This window comes from Otolemur garnettii, unplaced genomic scaffold (genome assembly GCF_000181295.1).
Source record: "Otolemur garnettii isolate 467f Iridium unplaced genomic scaffold, OtoGar3 scaffold00007, whole genome shotgun sequence".
Classification (NCBI taxonomy): Eukaryota; Metazoa; Chordata; class Mammalia; order Primates; family Galagidae; genus Otolemur; species Otolemur garnettii.
The window spans coordinates 25,608,730-25,629,989 of record NW_003852402.1 but is presented as its reverse complement, the minus strand read 5'-3'; the positions used below and the strand labels follow the sequence as shown (position 1 = coordinate 25,629,989).

Below are 21,260 nucleotides of genomic sequence, written 5' to 3'. Positions count from 1 at the left end.
CCCAATCACCTCTTAAAAGGCCCTCCCTCCACATACCATGCCCCTGGGGGTCAGGATTTCAAGCATGAATGTGGGGGCACCAGATATTCAGCATTAAAGAGAAGATAGACCCTCAAGAGCCTTCCCGATGGTCCAGAGTAAGTCTCCCAAGGTTCATCTTTCATAGGAGACCAGTGCTGCTCTTCCCAGTTGGCAAGTAAGACACTGAGATACAGAGAGGTTATATAGCTAGTTAGCGATGGACTGATGGGTCACCCAGCTGGTTTATATTGGGCTTAAAGCCAAGATCCCGCCTGATTCCACTTGCTGGCAGCTTCCTCCCCACTGACTGAGACACTGAGCATGGAGTCCATGTCCTGGCTGTTCAGTCTGGGCCAAATCTCTGTCTCCAAATGAACACACACTAACAATAGTCATAATTATCACAAGTTATTATTACCGTATTGTCGTCAGCCCTTCCCAGCACCCCGGCCCTGTGCTCAGCTTTCGAAGGCATTATCTCACTCAATCTCCAGAACAACACTAGAAGGCAGGTATCATCATTACACCCATTGAAAAGTTGAATTAATCTTAAGGGTCCCCATTTTCCATATTGTTAATATTTTCATTTCCTAACATTCCCATTACTTGATCATTTTGCATTCCTTCTAAGCCAGGCTCAAAACCATTAAACAAGCATGCATTTCATACCATACCCAAGTCCCTCTGAGTCCCCGAATACCAAGGTGCCTTAGAATCTAAAACACAACATTGTGCTGTTTACAATAGAGTCTTAGCTCTTCCCTGAATCAACTCCCCTGAGGATCTGTAGTAAGTAAAACTTTGTGTGTGTTCTTAGACAAAGTAAACTTGAAATTACTTTTCAGCTCATTTTGAAACATCCCCTAGCTCTTTTGATTTCACCAAGGCCTTACTTCCCTGTTAGTCTGATTCTGAGGTTTTGCTGCACTGGGGAAATGTGAACTGACAAAATGTTAAGTAATGGTGCTGAAATGTAAAGTAATTAATGCAAGAATCATAATACAGGGTGGGGATCTCAGTGTTCTAATGAGGGCTCAGAAACTGGCTGACTGACGATGTTGAGAGTGGAGATAGATGTTACTGTAATTAATGCTGCATATTAAGAAGTGACCTCTTCAACGTGATCAATACAGGGACCTCATAACCTTTCCTGTCACCTGGAACTTCACTTCTGGGACTTTGTGGTCCGGCTAATGAAAGAGATAATCACCAGTCAGCCCTCATCTGCAGAATTTTTTTTTTTTAAGATGAAATTAGAAATCACCGTTTTTAGAATATTTATGTGTACATGTATTTTACTCTCAGATATATTTATTCAAGGCGTGCTCTATAATGAGAGTTTTAACGTTCTGTGTTCCTTTCCATTATCCCTGAAAAAAATGAATTATGGAGAAAAGATGAAAGTAGTATAATGCGACCCAGTGTTTGCTAATGCACTGTCAGAGGTGTTCGTGGGCCTCGCCAAGGTTTGTGTCTTTTATGAGTGCCTTTCCGGATGCAATTATCTAATAGACTCGGAAACCTGTTTATATTCTTGCAGGCATTAAACATCGTCTTTGAGAAAATCCCAGAAAACGAGAGTGCAGATGTCTGTCGGAATATTTCCGTCAACGTTCTCGACTGTGATACCATAGGCCAAGCCAAAGAAAAGATTTTCCAAGCATTCTTAAGCAAAAATGGCTCCCCTTACGGACTTCAGCTCAATGAAATTGGTCTTGGTAAGGCAATGGGGGAGCAAATGGTCCCAACCCTCTAAGAATCCCCTCTCTCCCTTCCCTCCCCGTCCTCAGTGGCTTCTTTTTGGTGAAGCTTAAATGGCTGGCTCGTTCCCCCAGGACACCTGTCTAGACTGCTTTGCTTCCTCATAAGCATCACGATTCTTCCTGGGAAGGATAGTCCTTCCAAAGATGCCACTTCCTAAATATTATGCTTGTAAATCAGATGCATGAGCTTGCTGAACCCTAAGACCCAATAGAGTCGCCTTGCATCAAGACATGCAGAAAGGTGTAAACGGCCAACCCTCTGTGCGTGTTGCATCTCGTGTTGGCGTTTGATTTGTTTGTTGTGATACTGAGCATGTCATTAGTGGGTGGCTCAGACTCTGGGTGTTAACTCCAGCCTGCTAGAAAGGTCATCTTCCTCTCTGCTAATCGCATCCTGCATTACGTGTCTGCTCCATCCTCGCCCGGCACAGCAGCATCTGCTGTGAACTGGTCTTCGGGCTCCGTTGGCGGGCTGCAGAGGACAGCACACACGTGAGCCAGCCAACGGGGCTCCACTTCACTCAAAAGCTCATCAACATTTTAAAGTTGAGCTCCACGCAGCCTTCCTGGGAGACTGTTGTGGGATTTTATAGCAGATAATGGAAAAGAAAGAAGAGTAAAAGCGAAGCAGTGACAGTGTGGCAAGGTCCCCCCTCCCCATGTACAGTTGTAGGCAATTAAAATTCTCCCACTTGGCCCTCCCAGTCAAACCTCTTGCTAAAAGCCATGGAGAAAAGCCTGGGAGGTCTAAGTGAGGCCATGAGGATGTACAGCGGTGTCATGACCTGGCTTCAAAGACGGCAGGGCCACTGAGCGCCTCTCTTCTGCCTCTCTTCCTCTTCCTTCTGTTGGCAGCGTGAAGACCATTTTAGCTCATTTGGTTAGATGCAAGGTCAGAGCGGCAGCCCCAGCCAGGAAACCACAACTGACCCTAGACCATCAACTTCCTTGCCCTGAGCACACGTCTTACAAATGTGTGGCTTGGCCTCCAAAGGCCATGGGCACACCTTGCCCACAGTCACAGGGAGAACAGCCTCCGTCCTTCGGCTGACGAGCTGGTATTAGTGTCCTCACCCGTTTCCTGGGTTTGTGCCAATCATGTGTCCCTTGCCTCCTAAAGGAGGAAGGCAGGGAGCAGGACAAGCAGGTGGCCGTGCATCGTGGTCTGATAGCAGAGAGAGACACAGCCTGTCGGCCTTGTCAGTCCTCTGTGTGCCTGTAGATGTCCCAAGGTACCTCCAAGCTGGTTGGGAAACTAAGGCACAGCCTAGGAACCAGCCGTGAATTGTACTGAAATCTAACACGACAGGCAGCTCTGCTCAGAGCTCTGGTAGCAGAGGCTCCCAAACTCAGACACCCAGGTGGGGCAGAAAAGGCATCAGGAAGGGGCGTCTGCTGCAGAAAGTGGTGGGGCCTGACTTACCTGGGAAAGGACTTGTCTTCTAAGAGGGCAGTGGCTGCCGCTCAGCTTCAGCCGATGGTTGTCAGGCTGGCTGTAGGGTCAGTGTTACCAGATAGTTGGATTTTTTTGACAAGAAAAATGAGACATCCAAAAGTTTTTTTTTTTTTTTTTTTTGAGACACAGTCTCACTCTTTTGCCCCAGACTAGAGTGCTATGGTGTCAGAGCTCACAGCAACCTCAAACTCCTAGGCTCAAGCGATCCTCTTGCCTCAGCCTTCCTGAGTAGCTGGGACTACAGGCATGCACCCACTGAGTCTAGCTAGTGAGACAAAATAGAAAAACTAGTCAGCTCTCATGGTGCGCACCTGTAGTCCCAGCTACTTGGGAGGCTGAGGCAAGAGGATCACTTGAGCTCAAGAGTTTGAGGTGGCTCAATGGGAGGACCCCATGGGGGCAAGAAAGTGAGGCTGTCCCACAACAAAAACAAAAACCCAGTAAGTAATAAAACACTGTAGATTCCAAAAATAAATAGCTCACACATTTGGGGCCCACATTCTGACCCCAGGCACAGGTTGACAATTGACCAGAGAGTTAGCACCCTGTGGGGTGTTAGCACCCAGTGCCTCCCCCCATGGGAGCCCACAGAAGATCGTTCATGTTTAGCTCTGCTTGTGAACACATGCACGCATGCTGCTGAGGACACAGATTTGCTTCTAGAAGTTTTTGAAGAGCATGGTCCCTCAGAGGATCCCTGATTGGTCTTCAGTGACTTCACTTCCAGGCTTAGCCTCCGTAAAAGCTTAGAGTAAAAGCCTCAAGGCAAAGTGATTTTAAACATCAGAGCCCTGGCCAGGTACCCACGCCTGTTGTCCCAGACTAGGAGGTCGAGGCTGCACTGAGCTGTGGTCGTGTGGCTGTGCTCCAGCCTAGGCAATAGAGCAAGACCGTGTCTCCTAAAAAAAAAAAAAATCAGATCCCTAAACAAAGAACAAAACTCAGGCTACCAGCCTGCTCTCTCTACACCTTAAAACAGAGATTCACCACTTCATTCACGTTTTATTTATAAATAACACTTGTGAAAGCTAACAGGGTAGCATTTAAAATTTCTCATTGTGATACCAGAAACAAAACAAAACTCACCCCCACCCCACTTCCCCGCCAGAGCTGCAAGTGGGCACTCGACAAAAAGAACTTCTGGACATTGACAGTTCCTCCGTGATCCTGGAAGATGGAATAACCAAGCTGAACACCATTGGCCACTATGAGGTAAGAGCAGAGCCTGGCCCCAGGGCCTCCTCCCACAGCCCCAATCTGTTTAGATAATTTCCAGGACAAAGGAAATCCTCTCGATCGGGACTCTTAGGCCGTTTTCCCTAATAATTCGCAGATTGCTTGTTTCAGTTTTCTCTGGTTGCCTGTTCAGAGGAGCCATGGTGTGCCTGTCACTATTCCCCTTTCGGAAGGCTATGATTTTCATATCACTTGAACACGCCATCCTGAATTTCAGGTCATGAGCTCTGCCTACAGGGAATTCTCAAGCCAGCCTGTTGCAGAGAAGAGGCGATGCAGGCCCTGCTGGGCCTGGTCAGCCTCTTCAGGAGCCTGGGTGTTCCCAGAGAAGAGTTGTTCTTTAGTTTGCGCTGGGGGTCAAGTGCATTGGTGCTGCACAAGCCCCCTAGAAGCGCAAAGCCTCCCCTCAGTCCTCAGTGTTTAGACCTCAGAACCTTGTGTGCAGAGTCCTGTTTTCTGAAGAAGTTCTAAGTTTCCTGTTTGTTCTCAGCTTCAGCAATACTTCCTTTGGCCCCTTGACCCATATGTGGGTTGAATGCTGAGGTCGGTGAGATGCAAACACCACTTCTCAGAGACCCAGTGCCTGAGAGGCCTGCGTGTAACAGGACAGGAGGCAGGCAGGTTTCTGAACCCGCCTGGCGAGTGAGATTCATGCGTTCAGCAGTATTATCCAGATCTTTGAAGATCCTCTCTGTGCTAAGAGCTGGGACTGCAGGGACTGGAAGTCCCAGCTCTTCCAAGTACCAGGTCCCATCCTCACGAAGCCCACAACCCTGGGAGGGGTGGAAAAAGGGAAAAAGGGATGAGGAAAGAGGCAACACTTTATGGTGACACAGTGCTATATCTTGGAGCATCTGGGAAGGCTTCCTGGAGGAGGTGATCACTGACTGACTAGGTTCTAAAGAATAAAGAGGACTGGGCCAGGTTGGGATGGGGGGCAGGGCATCAGCAGGGAAGGGAGAATGGGCATGTCCTTCAGAATGGCTTGTAGATTGGCCAAAGCCTGAGCGAACCAGGGGCAGAGGTGGTGTGGAGTGGAGTGAGAGTGGAGCACTTATTCTGTGCCAGGTGCTGTTTTCAGCTTTCCTTATATTTTGGCTCCTTCTGTCCTATAGCAGTCCTATGAGGTAGGTACTATTATTAACACCCCTTTCTGGATGGGTACACGAAGGCTCAGGGAGATTTAGTAACAGCTAGTCAGCCGCAGAGCCAGGTCCAGATCCAGGGAGTTGGCTGTGGGGTCCGTGGCTGAGCCAGCACGTGCTACGGCCTCTTACAGAGAAGAGGGGGACGGCAAGAAGGGGGTGACACAAGCCCCGCAGGACCTGGCCACCCTCTTCCGGAGTTTGGATGTCACCAGAAACATGGGAGGAGCTGTTGGAGGGCTGTACGCAGGGGAAGTTTGTGTTTCAGACAATGGCTGTGGTTGTGCGTAGTGCACAGAAGTGAGGAGTGCACCCCTGGAAACAGGGAGCCCCTCAGGAGCTGGTGAAGAACTTCAGATGAGGACTGGCGCTGTCTAAACCGACACAGCCACTCTGAAGATGGAGATGTGTGAGTGGATTCAGCGTCGCTCTGGAGTGGACACTACAAGCTGTGCAGACGGGATTGATGCTGGGGCAGGGAGGGCTCAGCGGTGGCACTCGGAGCTGGCTGGGCAGGTGCAGGTGTGTGGATACTTTTCCAGAGCTGAAGAAGCCAGGACCCTGAGGGAGGATGCCCCTCCTGACTCCCACAGCTGGAAAGGCCAGGGAGACAGGTCTGCACCAGGAAGGACTTAGGACTCTGCCAGGCAGGCCGGGCAAGGTGGCTCATGCCTGTATGCCAGCACTCTGGAAGGCCGAGGCCGAGGTGGGTGGATCGCCTGAGCTCAGGAGTTTGAGACCAGAGCAAGAACAAGACTCCGTCTCTTCTAAAAATAGAAAAACTAGCCGGGAGTTGTGGCAAGCACCTGTAGTCCTAGCTACTCAGGAGGCTGGGACAAGAGAATTGCTTGAGCCTAAGAGCTTGAGGTTGCTCTGAGCTATGACACTGTGGCACTCTTCCCAGGGTGACAGAGTGAGACTCTTGTCTCCAAAAAAAGAACTCTGCCAGGCCAGTGGCCATGCACAGAGCAGCCCGTCCTGGGGCAGTCTGGAAGTTGTTGCTGTACCCGTCGCTTTGCTGGAGGGGACCTGGTAGAGAAAGCAGCAGGTTAACAACTTGCTCCTACTCTGTTCTGTCGCTCACTTTCCAACCTTGGAATCATCTAGCCAGGAGCTGTTGTCCTTAGCTTCTGGAGTTTGGATAATTCCCAGGAAACTTTCTAAAAGCATGTACTCTTGGGTCAGAGTCGGGGGTGCCACCTTCTGGGTGGAAGTGCTCAGAGAGTGGCTTATCACCACATCAGTTTGGAGTGCAGGCATCTCCTTCTGTGCCCGTGTCTAGGTGGCAAGCTCGTCTTGGCACCTTCATAGGCCTGCTTTGGTGCTGTTGGCTAGGATGTCTGCCTCACTTGGCTGTGTCTTTCCCACACCCCTTCTCGGCACCCCTCGGCCACCACGGGGCATTGTGGGGTAGGCCCCAAGGGAAGGGGATGTGGTCAGTCACTGCCATTAATAGGGAAAGGCAGGACCAGGCACTCCAGCCAGAAAAACGAAGAACCACCACAGCTGTCTGCAAGGCAAGGGAACGGCCTGTCAGGAGATAGACCATCACTCTTCACTGGAGACATCGGCCGTGCTAGACACCTATCTGCTTAAGGATGATAATGAAATTAATCCGGCCTGTAGTCACTTCCCATCCAAATGATTTATTGGCCTCATACCCTGGCATTGCTGCATGGTGGTAATAAATGACAAGACTAGGACACGAGGGCTTAAAGGATTCTCCTTATTTTAAAAAGCTAAGCTGTAAGGCAAATAAACGCAGAGAGCTTGAAGGAAACCAGGGAGGTCATCGGGCGCGGTGCTCTCCAGGCCTGGACCATTTCAAAAGCCCCATTTTAAAAGACCGCTGAGAGAAAAGCACCCAGCACCACCCTCCGCCACCTAAATCTACACTTGATGTAGGAGCACGCGCCTCCGCAGATTCAAAATTTGGAGTAATTTGACAGGGCTGGGCTGAGGTTTCCTTTTGCCATTTCGTTTAAAGAAAAATTTTCTCCTGGAGCACTTGCTTTTCCCTCCAAAGAGACAAGATGCTAATTATCACTCTTATTCATTTCCTAAAGTGCCCTAGTTTGAGTCACTGTATATGCTTGAAAGCAAAAAAATATTTCATTTAAAAATAGGGCCTAACTCAGAGTTCTAAGTGAATCAGACTCACCTCCCTCCAATTAGTCTAAATTAGTTGGATTTTACAGTTAATGTGTAGTGACGGCCAGTTCCTCCTACTATCTAAACAAAGTCCCTGCTGCTGGAGTGTGGGCCTTTTCTTCTCGCCTTGGTCTGTCCTTAGGGCAGAGAGAGGGTAGCTGGTCTCTGGATGACTTACTCCGTTTATCTGAAGAACAGGTTTCTAGAGGGGATGTGAGGGCACAGCAAAAATACAGCATCTCACGGATTAGATGCGGGCCCCAGTTTCGCACGCTGCCAGCCGCGTGCCCCATCGTCACCTATTGCTGGCATCCTTGCCAAACCTGGCATTGCTGCAATTGCTTTCTGTGATGGTGACAATGGCAGCCAGTGCCCAGCACTGCTCACACTCGTTAACTCCATCAGGGTGCACGACAGCCCTCTGAGGCAGGTGCCTTTATTAAGCCCCATTTTCTATCAAATATACATAGAGGAGGGCGTATTTCTGCTCCAGCTTCTCTGTCCTGTGCAGACAAGGGGTTAAGTGTGCCGCTGTCTTTACAAACACATTAAGCCAGAGGAGTGTTTCTCCCCTATAATTAAACCCTCCCCGAGTGCTTCCTTAACTGGCTGCTGCTCTATGTGCATTTACTATGGAGGGGACAGTGTGTGTGTTCTGGAGCCAACGCCATCAGGAGTCTGTGTGTCCAGCGGGGTGGAGGGGGGGGCGTGCTTGCTTCATGTGCCTGTGGTGGATGGTCCCTCTGGGGTCTAGGCTTTCTTCCTCTCACCTGCACCCCTGTGACCTTTTGCTGGGCCGGTCACAGCTGTGGCACGGTGTTGAGTGTACAGGAAATTTTCTCTGCAGATCACACCTCTTGTTTTAACCTACAGAATTTTGAGAGGCAGAAGAGATGTTTAACCACTATGTTGCTTGTACCAGATGTGTGCTAATGCAGAAGTGGTCACTAATACCTAATTGGTTATTCAAAAGACCTTTAAAGGTCCTAGGAACATCCCACAAGGTCTGTTGGGAAAGGGCAGCAGTCTTTCTGGTCAGGTGTGTGTGTCATCTGTGACACTAAAATATTAATAAGGGGGTTGGACTCTCTCTGAAGGTCTCTTGCAGAGCGAATGTAGATACTCATTTATCAACACGCAGGAGGGGCTGCTTGTGAGCTGGGCGCAGTTAGGGGCTTTCACCAATAGCAACTCCTTTGGTTTTCTTCGTGGTTCCATGAGGTGAATACTATCCCTTCTCCCCCATTCTGAGACCCAGGGGGGCTAAGAAACTCAGCTAAGGTTGCACAGCTCCTCTCCCTGACACCCCAAGGCTGAAAGCCAATGAAAAAAGAACCACAGTAGAGACTGCAGCTGTGCTCAGGGTTCAAGGGGTAACCTTGATCAGAGCCAGCCCGATTTATGAGAAATCCTGGTAGTTAGATTCTCTGGTGTCAACATTAAAAAGGGTAATTTTCAAATCGTGTGATAAATCTCGCATCTGTGAGTTTATCAAAATGATTCCCTACTTCTAATCCTCCTTTAACCTTCTCTATAGCCAGCTGTCCATGAAGATGACAGTTATCTTCATCAGAAAGGAGGCCTCTCCCAGGCATCCAAGCTCGGACTACTTCAGCCCATCCAAATCACCCTGAGCGCTGGGGCTCCCAATTTCACACACTCTTGGAGGCCTGACTCCCTCAGGAAGAAAGACAAGTTCAGGGTTATTTCTAATAGTCCGCAGAGGGAGTTAATTTCAAGTAAACAAGACTAAGCGGGAGCCCTAAGAGCATTTGCTGTAGTTTCAAGAATCCCCTAAGCCCTGCCCTGGGTTTGAGGCCCCTGCTGAGAATCTTCTGAGACCCCTTCCGAAGGCTCTGCTGAGCCCTGAGCCCCCTTTGCAGAGGGACTGAGCAAGTTATCCCTCAGGCCCTGAGCAAAAAGATTTCTTTTTCATCTGTTTCCAGCCTTGGGGCATCAGTGAGGAGAGCTCAGGGAGAGACAACCTTGGAGGGTGGCTGCGGGGACATGGCTAGTGGAACAGCATTCTGTTTTCACATAATACCGGTTTAGCAGAAAAGGCACTTTTAGGCGTGAGATACTAGGAAAGATTTCCATGCGGTGATTCATTCTGATTATTGTATTTTCTTTCTTTCTTTTTTTTTATTGTCGGGGATTCACTGAAGGTACAACAAGTTTTTTCTTTAAGTAAAGAAGTGTTGTGATATTCAGAACATATTTACAATTGTCCATAAAATTTGTAGCTAAAATTCCAGCATTTCTCTTACGTTGAGCCATATGAAATTACCAATAGTTGACCGTTTTTATCTATAAAAATGGCAGTTTCGATAAGGTTAAACATAAGTTCAGCCTTATTATTTTTTTAGAAAATCTATTTTTATGGAATTATCTCCAAGTGAGGATGTACAGGCAGTATCTTACCATGAAGAAATCTTACCTTCACTTGCGAGAGCTTTGTGTAGTCCCTGTTTATGTGAGGACTTTAAATTATTGAAATGGGTCTGTTTGTCCCCGAGTGCTCACAATCCCTATTTCTGATGATGGGGGGGAAAGTCTTCAGTCCCCTCTGCTGCCTGCTACATGGGCTGGCCATCATTGGAGGGGAATAGCCTGTTGTCTCATCAAAACCTGGAACGCAGTGAGACCGGAAGGAATTTAATTTGAAGTTGCCATGTGTACCAGTTCTGCTCTGGGCCGGAGAAACATTCCTGCCATAGATCCATCCAGTGACATTAATCTTTCTTTGATTTAATTTGGTTTTCATCCCTAAAGTAGGGGCCCAGAGGACGCTCTCCTTGCCTCACAGGAGTAGGGACGATTAATGAGTCACTGTTAGAAAAGCATTAGGAGCTCCTCAGATGGAAACAAACAACATCATCTCCTTAACACTTTGGATTCCATGGCACTTTCCAGAAAGGCCTTTCTGTCCTTACCTCGGCAGCCGCTGACTTGTGGAAAACAGAAACCTTTTCCTCTCACAAACATCTGTAAATAAACTATTTTTCTGTCTTTATAATAGTGTTAAGATGTCACCTGGGGGAAATGTTCTTGCCCAGAGCAGCTGTGAAAGTTAGAAATACACTCAAACACCTACACACTCATACACACACACATGCACGCACACCTCATCCTAATAAAATGCTTTTACACTTGCTCTCAGGAGATAATTTCAGAGTAAAATTTCCTTGGTACAAGCAGCGTCTGTGCTATCTTAATGCCTGAGCACAGTGCCAGCCGTGAGTCCGTGCCAGCTCTTGAAAAGACATTTGAACTTTTGGCAGTGCTGCTTATCGGAAGGCCCATCCGCGGTGTTTGTGATTATAGAGTAAGTGTGCTCACTTTTGGCAAAACAAAGCGTCTGACAGTAGCAGACTATTGGCTCAACACTCCACGGGATCCATTTGGGATTCATTCTTTGACAATTACCCAGAATGAATCACCAGCTTCCTTTTATAAAAAGATATTTATTGGCTTAGAAACAGAGCACATCCAGCCCTTCATGGGGAGGAATTTTGTAACTATGTTCAAACCTTCTCATAAACTCCGAGTCTGAGTATTGCTAAGGGGGTGCCTGCACAGAGCATTTACTTTAATTGCATCAGATATGGAGGAGAAGTGGAAAATCAGCCAGAAAACAATGAATGGCTCAAGGGGGAAAGGAGAGGATGTTAGGTAATAATGGCAGAGCGGAAGAGCTCAATACCAGTTAAGAATCCTCCCCAGAGACCTTTGCACAGGCCCGATGGCCCCAGCCACCCTTCCCCTCCAAGATGTTACCAACACCAGCAGTTGGAGGCCTCTGGCCTACACTTAGTGGGTGGCTGGACACAGGTGGCCGGATAGCTGTGTTTGAGGGCCGCTTGCAGTGTAACCTGAAGGAGAGATTGGGTTTTAATCTTTTGGTACTTCCTAGGCAGGTTTACGCGTACATTCTGATAACCAATGTGCAGCAGGCCGGAAGAGAAAAATTCTGTTTCTACGTTTTTCCAAACTAGAGAAGACCTGGTCCAAATTAATACTGGAATTCAGAACAGCCTCGGAGCTTTAGAGTGGAAGGCAAAATCACTTTATCTGATAAGGATCAGAAATGACAGGTTTAATCCTCTATCTAGCCCAGTGTTCTTCAACTGTTTTTAAATCTCAGGACACACTTGAACCTGTAGTTAAATTTCCCTGGCGCACTTAAATTATGTTGATCAAAAAAAAAAAAGAATATACTTACTATAGTTTGAACTGATTTTGAAAATAATTAATGACCGTTAAAAACTTTCCCAGTGTACCTAAGATCCTCTCAAGCACACTGGTTGCAAATCACTGCTCTAGCTACAGGTTCAGAATAGAGGCCTGGGGGTTTGTGCATCTCTGACCTGCCTCCTTGGTCTTATAATTTTGTAGACCAGGCCCTCCCAGAGAATGATGTACTGCTTGCCAGGAGCCTGGCCTGCCCTCTGCATCTTAGCACCTGTGTGCCGTACTGTCTGAAAAGCACCTCACCTGCTTATTGGCCAGGGCCCAGCAGGTGCCCCCCAACCCCCACCCGCACTGCAGGACCAAGACCTGGGTTTCCTATTCCCAAAAGGCCTCAGATGAGCACTCTTGACTTTAACTCCAAAAGAGGCACTGTATACACAGGCATTGCATTAGCATGTCAGTGTTTATGAATGTGTACGTTTAAAATCTATGACAATTTTTAACAGCGGAGAGATGATTTGTATACCCACCTGTTTAAAATGTACAGTTCAGTGGTTTGGGGTCTATTTATAGAATTGCACAACCATTGCCACAATCTAATTTTAGAAACTTTTCATCACCTTTGAATCCTTGTACTCCTTATCAGTCGCTCCTTATTTCCTCCACCTCTGCTTTAGGCAACTAGTACTATGCGATCTAATCTGTGTAAACTTGCCTTTTCTTCACATTCCATATACATGGGATTGTATAACATGCGGTCTTTTGTGGCTGGCTTCTTTCACTTAACTTTTTTGAAGTTCTTCTATGCATGTATTAATAATTCTTTCTTTCTATTGTATGGCTATTTTGTAGTATATTTATATAATGAACTAATATATAGTAATAGCTGTACATTCCATATCAGCAAAAGTGAAGCATTCTTCTGTATGTTATACTTAAGTTTCAAAATTTTTATTAAAACATATATGCAATTTTTATGATTTTACAAATTTTTTTAAAATATTGCAGGTTGAGTATACCTTTCCAAAAATGTGTGGGACCAGAAGTATTTCACATTTTGGATTTTGGAATATTTACACATATATAATGAGGTATCTTGGGGAGGGCACCCAAGTTTAAACACGAAATTCGTTTATGTTTAAAAAAAATTCATTTATGAGGCCAGGCTCTCATGCCTGTAATCCTAGCACTCTGGGAGACCGAGGCAGGTAGATTGCTTGAGCTCAGGCATTTGAGATCAGCCTGAGCAAGAGTGAGACCCGGCCTCTAAAAATTAGCCAGGTGTTGTGGCAGGTGCCTATAGTTCCAGCTACTCCAGAGGTCAAGGCAAGAGGATCACTTGAGCTCAAGAGTTTTGAGGTTGCTGTGAGCGATGATGCTATAGCACTCCACCCAAGGTGACAGAGTGAGACTCTGTCTAAAAAAAAATTCATTTATGTTTCATGTATACCTTACACATATAACCTGAAGGTAATTTCATGCAATATTTTTAGTTTTGTGCATAAAACGAAGTTTTGACAGTGACCCCAAGACATGAGGTTACCGGTATAGAATTTTCCACTTGTGGCGTCATATCAGTAATCATAAAGTTTCAGGTTTGGAAGCATTTCAGATTTTGTATTTGTAGATTAAGAATGCTCAAACAGCCTCAGTGCCTATAGCTCAGTGAGTAGTGTGCCGGCCACATACATCAAGGCTGATGGGTTCCAATCCGGCCTGGGCCTGCTAAACAACAACAACAACTGCAACAAAACATAGCCGGGCGCCTGTAGTCCCAGCTACTTGGGAGGCTGAGGCAAGAGAATCGCTTAAGCCCAAGAGTTTGAGGTTGCTATGAGCTGTTAATGGCACAGCACTCTACTGAAGGTGACGTAATTAGACTCTGTCTCAAAAAAAAAAAAAAAAAAGGAATGCTCAAACAGAAAGGAGAGCAAACCGTAAGTGTCCTACAGGAGGAATGATCGCAAAGTGCACACATCCCGTAACTACCACCCGGGTCAGGAGATGGGCACCTCCTCCTCGCCTTCCTGATTACTTCTCTTCTCTCAATGTCTGACATAGAAATGATGTTTTTGATTCTTTGGGGTTTGGCAGCTTTATGTAAATGGTTCAGTGCACTTTTCCTTTGTGTCAGGCTTCTTTTGCTGAACATTAGAATTGTTAAGAGTCACCCATGTGGCGTGTAACAGTAGTTTGCTCATTCTCATGGTTTTATAATCTGTTGAATAAATGCACCCCAAGTTATTCATTCTAACGCTGATGGATATTCTGGATGTTTCCAGTACAGGGCAATTACAAATAGTTTGCTCTTAGAACTTGTACTGATTTCTGCTGAGTGTAGCCCTAGATGTGAAAATGCTGTGTCCCAGGGTAGATGCTGGCTTTATATACCATGAGTGTTGAAAACCTTTCTCAGCATTTCTTCATTTCTCAGTAGACCAGTGGCTTAGTCAGCTGTGGCTACTATAACAGAATACTATTGATTGGCTCATTTAAACCACAAACATTTATTTCTGAGTTCGGGAGGCGTAAGTCCAAGGTCAGGGCAAAGTACTTGTAGTTCAGTGTCTGGTGAGGACTCTCTTCCTGGCTTGCAGAGGGCCGCCTCCTTGTTCCCTCACATGGTAGAAAGCCAAGAGAACCTGCAAGCTCTGGTGTCTCTCCTTATATGGTCACTGTTCTTCTCATCAGGAGGGCTCCACCCTTTTGACCTAATCACCTTCCTAAGGCCCTGCCTGCCTCCTAATACCATCACAATGGGATTAAGAAAGATTTCAATTTGTTGATTTGGAGGGGATGCAGTGCACAAGAATGAAACTAGACTGGGCTTCCCTTGACCTCTTGAGAGGCTGGGGAGTGTTCTAACATGGCTTGGGCCTTGGTCTTCCCAGGCTGGCCCACCTTACCCCTGTCCCACATGGTCCTGGCCTCTACTTTCTGAGCACAGCCCTCACTGTACTCACGCCCTCATCTGCCTCCTTCACAGGACCACAAGTCCCTGGAGGGCAGAGACAGTGTCTTGCTTATCTTTATGGTCCCAGCCTCCAGCACAGTGCCCAGAACCTAGTAATTCTTATTAAATATTTGATTTAATAAGTGAGAGTGTGTAAAATCCATCCAGCCATCTAATTCCTGGGTGAAGTTGAGAAATACATTAAATTTTGAAAACTCATATATTTTTTATCTTTGGTTTCAGATATCAAATGGATCCACTATAAAAGTCTTTAAGAAGATAGCAAATTTTACGTCAGGTAACCGACATAATATTGTTAACCTTTTGTTCTCGCCCAGCTTTGAGGTATTGCCTTTGCCTCTCTGACATGAATTATCACGAAGGTGAGATTGAGTTGTTGCTGTGTAATTCCCTGAAAGCTGAGAAAAGCCATTTCGATGTGTTCCTAGTCCTAAGAATGTGAGCTGTGGTAAGAAAGAGGAAAGGAAACTATAAATGGTTGGCCCAGACTGCCCGGCACTGAGGAAGTTGCCGTCTTGGCAGCCCTGAGCCTCACAGCCTCTTTCCAGTTGGTTGTAGGATGGGGCTGACCCAGGAGATCCCCTGGCAAGCGGGAAGGGAAGATTGCAGATAATCACACAGCCCCACTAGGGCTGAGTAAACAAGATAATCCACTTAGAAAGCCCAAGCCTCCTGTGATTAACATGTGTGAAATTCCCAGAAAGTGGAGAGACCAAAGAGGGAGCTTTTATGGTGTCAGTAGGTCCCTCTCCAGAGACATCTCTAGCTCCCTGATAGCCTCTGGGCGGGAGAAGTGTGTGAGAGGAGGCCCAGAACATTCTGAGAGCTGAGAACTGACTGTCCTGCCTGGGATATAATTTCTCTGGAGACAAACCTGGAACAGGACCTGGGGATTTAAAATCCCTGTCACGGCTCGGCGCCTGTGGCTCAAGTGACTAAGACACCAGCTACATACACCTAAGGTGGCGGGTTCAAATCCAGCCTGGGCCCACCAGAACAACAATGGCTTCAACCAAAAAATAGATAGGCATTGTGGCAGGTGCCTGTGGTCCCAGCTACTTGGGAGGCTGAGGCAGGAGACTCACTTGAGCCCAGGAGTTGGAGGTTGCTGTGAACTATGATGCCACAGCACTCTACCCAGGGGGATAGCTTGAGGCTCTGTCTCAAAAAAATAAATAAATAAAATAAATAAAATAAAATCCCTCTCACACAGATGTAGAACTTCCTGGTCCCACCTTTAGAAGGAGCAGGGTGGGTCCCAGCACCTGATCAGTGCAAGCAGGCAGTGCACGGCTCCTGGTTCTACAGATGGGATAACTTGGTAGGCTTTAGGACACTTCTTTGGGGAGCCCCCACCCTCTATCTGGCAGACAGCAGCTATCAAGGCTGGCAAAAAGGGGATGTTCTTGTGTTGAAAAAAGTAGAAGAGCTGCGTTTTAGGCTTCAAAGATTGGGGCCTTTTGATGGGCCTGTCCATTTACATTCAGCCTAAACATTCCTTCCTCAAAGAAAACTCCCAGACTAGAGTTGGTCTCCTGTTAAGATACTTCCTTAGCATTTTATTCTTCATCATCCTCATCATAGTTGTAATTAAGTAATTACTTGTGTAATAAGTAGTCTGATGTCTCATTGGCTAGAATGTAAATTCTATCAGGGCAGGAACTAGGTCTCTCTGACTGCTGTGAACCAGGTGACTCCAGGTATCCATGTTAAATGAGTCAGACTGGGTCTCTCCTACCCATCCATCTCCAGCAACAAGTCATTCAGACTCTGTTTTAACACCTCCAGGGATAGGGAACCTGCTTCCCATTCCAACCCCCAGCCCATCCCATCTACACTGTTCTTAGGATGCAGCAGGGAGAAAAATGTAGCTATGAAGAGCTCAAGTAACCTCCTCCACGGTTTATAGCACAAATGGGGCTTTTTATGAGAAGGCCAATTAGCCCGTGGTTGTTTTTTTAATGGACTGTTTTCTCTCCCTCTTTCTCTGGCCTTCAGATGTGGAATACTCTGATGACCACTGCCATTTGGTGAGTTCAGGCTTTCTTGCACTCACCGCTGAATTGCATGCCTTCCGTAGCACGAATGGTCTCCTTGGGTAACGCTTCTCCTCTGTCTGCCTCTCAGATTTTACCAGATTCGGAAGCATTCCAAGATGTGCAAGGAAAGAGACATCGAGGGAAGCACAAGTTCAAAGTAAAAGAAATGTATCTGACAAAGCTGCTGTCGACCAAGGTACACTTACTGTTCTGGGAGCGCTTTTACGGCTACCTTGGGGGTGTATGATGTGTTTGACTTAATTTCCACTGAAGTGTGAAAATGTTACAAATCCCTGGTGCCTTCTAGCAAAGCAAAATGAAAGTTTCAATTGTAAATACTTCCTACCCCCTTCTTCTTCTTTATATAATCTGCAAAGATAACAGCACTTTACAAATTTCTACTGTAATATCTTCAATCAGGGATTTAATACTGTTCCAAGTCCCTTTACCCACCATTTCATCATGTTATTTTTTTAGCTTGACAGGGAAATTATTCCTTTTTGTTTATTCATTATTATAGATGAGCAATAAAACTCCCTCTTTGAATTGCAAATAAAATGAAGGGGGTGGGGAGGGTCAGTGACGATAAACCTAGTAAATCTTAACTGGTTTTTTTTTTCCATTTTAAAATTAAGAATTCTGGTCACATATAAAAATGTCAGATGTGAAAGCCAGTGGAATACCAAATCAGGAGCAAATTTTACTTTATCTGGCTTTTAGTGGAATTAACACGAGTCTGTGGTGATTTTTTCTCTCTCGCTGTCTGAAATGACTAGCAATATAAATGCTATTATCTACCCTTGGCCCTGGTAACTTGATGGGCAAGCTTCTTCAGATTATAACAAAGAATCTGCTTAGAGCTTAGGAGATTTGTTTAGTGGGCAGAGGACAGTCCAAGCCTCTTGATTTTCTCAGCTGTCCCACAGAGCTCAGCCTATTTGGTTTTTGAAAAATACTCAAATGCTTTGGAAAGTACACAGTAAAACCCTATGATGGAAAAACACGCAACAGGAAAGATTCTGGAAGCAGAGCAGCATGGCCTGAGTTTTTCCAGGCTGAACATAACTAATAAAAGCCAAACATCCGTGGCTTCTTGGTTTATGTATGCAGCCCTACAACTGACATTTTGACTGCTGGAGATTTCTAAGATATCCTCCCTTGACTAAACAATGTTATCAGCAAGAAACTTATGAACCAAATCTAAACCAGGGCATGGGTTTTCAGGACTTATGTCCCATACTGTGAGTACTGGCCTCATTTATGACAATTTTACATTTTTCTCTTCAGCTTGTTTTTCTGTTTTTGCACTTAGATTTGTTTTTCTATGTTTTTACAACCACCACATTTTTTAATCTTCCAAATCTTTATCTTTCAGGTGGCGATTCACTCTGTGCTTGAAAAACTTTTTAGAAGCATTTGGAGTTTACCCAACAGCAGAGCCCCATTTGCTATAAAATACTTCTTTGACTTTTTGGATGCCCAGGCTGAGAACAAAAAAATCACAGATCCTGATGTCGTACATATTTGGAAAACAAACAGGTGGGAATGTAGGTGATTACTGTTTTTAAGAATCTGGAACAGCGTATACAATAAAAGGAGGGCGCAGATTGTTACAGAAGGGCTCATTTATCCCTATATCAGAATCTTTGTCCTTGGTAAGCTATCATGTCAAAGTAGTTTCTTGCTCTGTTACTATTTTTAAAGAGTAAATGAAACCATTCCTATGCTGAGAATTCTATTCTTTAGGCTAAAATAAACAAACTGTTATCTTTAATGAACAAAAAAGACTTTGTTTAAAATAAGTTTAGTTTGAACAGCAAAGGATAAGAAATTGCTTCTTGGTTTTATTGTACCATTAGAGAGGAGTCTTTTAATTGTCCCTAAAATAGTTACTTTGTAATTTCCAAGCTATCTGTCTGTACTCTGGGTCTGTACAGGAATTTTTGCCTTTATTATTTTATTAAATACAGTTCTCAGATACCATGAGAACTGGTCAGAGGTTTGTATTGTGCTTTGTTTTATATTTTAGCATTTAACCTTAAGCCCAGGCAAGGCATCCAGATTTATTCTAAATGTTCCCTCAATAAAGAAACATAGTTCATTACCTCTATTTAAAATACTTTGTGCATAAGCTGAGTATCAGAATTATGAGGAATAGGACTTCCCTGTGTGAGCTCAAGGCCTTCTGATGGGGTCAGCCAAACCACTTCACATGAGTATTAAAAGTTAAAGTTCCAGAATCTAGGTCTAATCTTGTCCCATTTAATCCAGGTTTGTCCCAGCTCTCCTTTCTGGCTCACTCTTTTCCCATATTGTAGTCTCTTATCCCCAGTCCCACTACTCCCATCCAAGCTTGGGAGCCACAAGCCACCCAGAAGTGGCATCTGAGCAGGGGCAACGGCCAGGACTATGAAGCTACTAGAAACCCAGCAGCCACCAGTGGAGGTAATAAGTAGGCCAGACTTGGAAAGGAGATGATGGAAGGACTTGGAATCATTTCCAAGTTCATATTCAAATCTGAGCACCTACTATGTGCCAAGCACTATTAGGTACTGAAAAGATACTAACAAACAAAACAGATGGAAATCCATGTTCTCACAGAGTTTGCACCTAATAGGTGGAGACAGACAATAAATGAAATATGTAAATTGGGGTAAGTGCAGTGGAGAAAGTGGGGGAGAAGGAGAGTGTCTGTGCAGGGTAGTCAGAGAAAGCCTCACAGAGATAAGACAATTTGAGTCACATCTTGAAAGAGGAGAGGGCATAAACCATGAGATTCCCTGGGGCAGGGGAGTTTCAGGAAGGCAGAGGGGAGAGGAGGGCGGAGGGCCAGATCAGCTGGGTGTTATCCAGGAGATGGAGAGCCTCAGAGAGGCCGGAGCAGAGACAGAGAAACATGGTCTGCTTCTGTGTTAAGAGGATCACTGTTAGTTGTGTGAGAATAAACTAATAATCCAGGTGAAAGATGGTGGTGGCTTAGAACAGGAGGTCCCACTTAGAAGGGTGCTGAAGATCTGAATGTTCTCACTGTTACCTTCTCCTCTAGCCTGCCTTCCTTTAGAATGTCGGTTTAACCCTTTCTATTCTGAGTGAAGCTGCCTGCCATCTGTGAGTTGGTATGTTTGGCTGAGAGGACTCATATACTTCAATAACAAGGACAAAACCACCCGGTTACAAACTGAGATAAACAGACCATTGGCTTCATGAATGGCCCTATTTGAAAAGAGATTATTCTCTCTCTGAACAGCCTTCCTCTTCGCTTCTGGGTAAACATCCTGAAGAACCCTCAGTTTGTCTTTGACATTAAGAAGACCCCACACATAGACGGTTGTTTGTCAGTGATTGCCCAGGCGTTCATGGACGCGTTTTCTCTCACAGAGCAGCAACTAGGGAAGGTAAGGCTCAGCTCATGTATTTCTTCTCTGTCCTTTTTCAGTCCCATGCACTTTCTTATAAACATTCAAATAATAAACAAGTGGTCTAAAGTGCAAGTCAAAAAGAAATAGTAAATGAGGGTCACTGTAAATTTGCTTTTCTTTAAAATCCACCTTATTTTTGAAAAGTGGAAACAGCTGAGGATGGTGGCTCATGCCTATCATCTGGCACTTTGGGAAGCTGAGTGAAGTGGAAGGATTGCTTGAGGTCAGGAGTTCAAGACCCGTCTGGGCAACATAACAAGACTCCATTTCTAAAAAAAAATTTTTTTTAATTTAGCCAGGTAATGTACCTATAGTCCCAGCTACTCCAGAGGTTGAGGCAGGAGGGTCACTTGAGCCCGCAGTTCAAGGTTGCAGTGAGCTATGATCATACCACTGTACTCTAGCCTGGATAAAAACCAGACTCCCACATCTTAAAAAAAAAAAAACAAGTAGCCAGGGGCAGTGGCTTATGCCTGCAATCTTAGCACTCTGAGAGGCCGAGGCAAGGTCAGGAATTTGAGACCAGCCTGAGGAAAGTGAGATTCCTGTGTCTACTAAAAATAGAAACATTAGGGCATGGTGGCAGGCACCTATAGTTCCAGCTACTTATGAGGCTAAGGCAGGAGGATAGCTTGAGCCCAGGAATTTGAGGTTAGTGTGAGCTCGGCTGAAGCGATGGCACTCTAGCCAGGTAACAGAGTGAAACTCAGATCTTATAAAAAAAAGAAAGTGAGGCCGGGCGAGGTGGCACACACCTGTAATCCGAGCACTCTGGGAGGCCCAGGCAGGTGGATTGCTTGAGCTCACAACTTTGAGACCAACTTGAGCAAAAAGTGAGACCCCGTCTCTACAAAAAAAAAAAAAA

The 21,260-nt window shown here is 45.7% G+C and overlaps 1 protein-coding gene across 1 annotated transcript in view; it reads left to right on the top strand.

Annotated features, from left to right (window-relative positions):
• Positions 1-21,260, top strand: part of PLXNC1 (plexin C1) — a gene marked incomplete at its 5' end in the record, with an annotated part of 149,276 nt that overhangs the window by 121,353 nt on the left and 6,663 nt on the right. Inside the window, 7 exons of the mRNA XM_012814153.2 lie at positions 1,562-1,739; positions 4,349-4,452; positions 15,160-15,214; positions 16,936-16,967; positions 17,065-17,172; positions 18,352-18,515; positions 20,224-20,371. Of these exons, the coding sequence (XP_012669607.1) occupies positions 1,562-1,739; positions 4,349-4,452; positions 15,160-15,214; positions 16,936-16,967; positions 17,065-17,172; positions 18,352-18,515; positions 20,224-20,371 (789 nt within the window). The remainder of the gene's footprint in view (positions 1-1,561; positions 1,740-4,348; positions 4,453-15,159; positions 15,215-16,935; positions 16,968-17,064; positions 17,173-18,351; positions 18,516-20,223; positions 20,372-21,260) is intronic.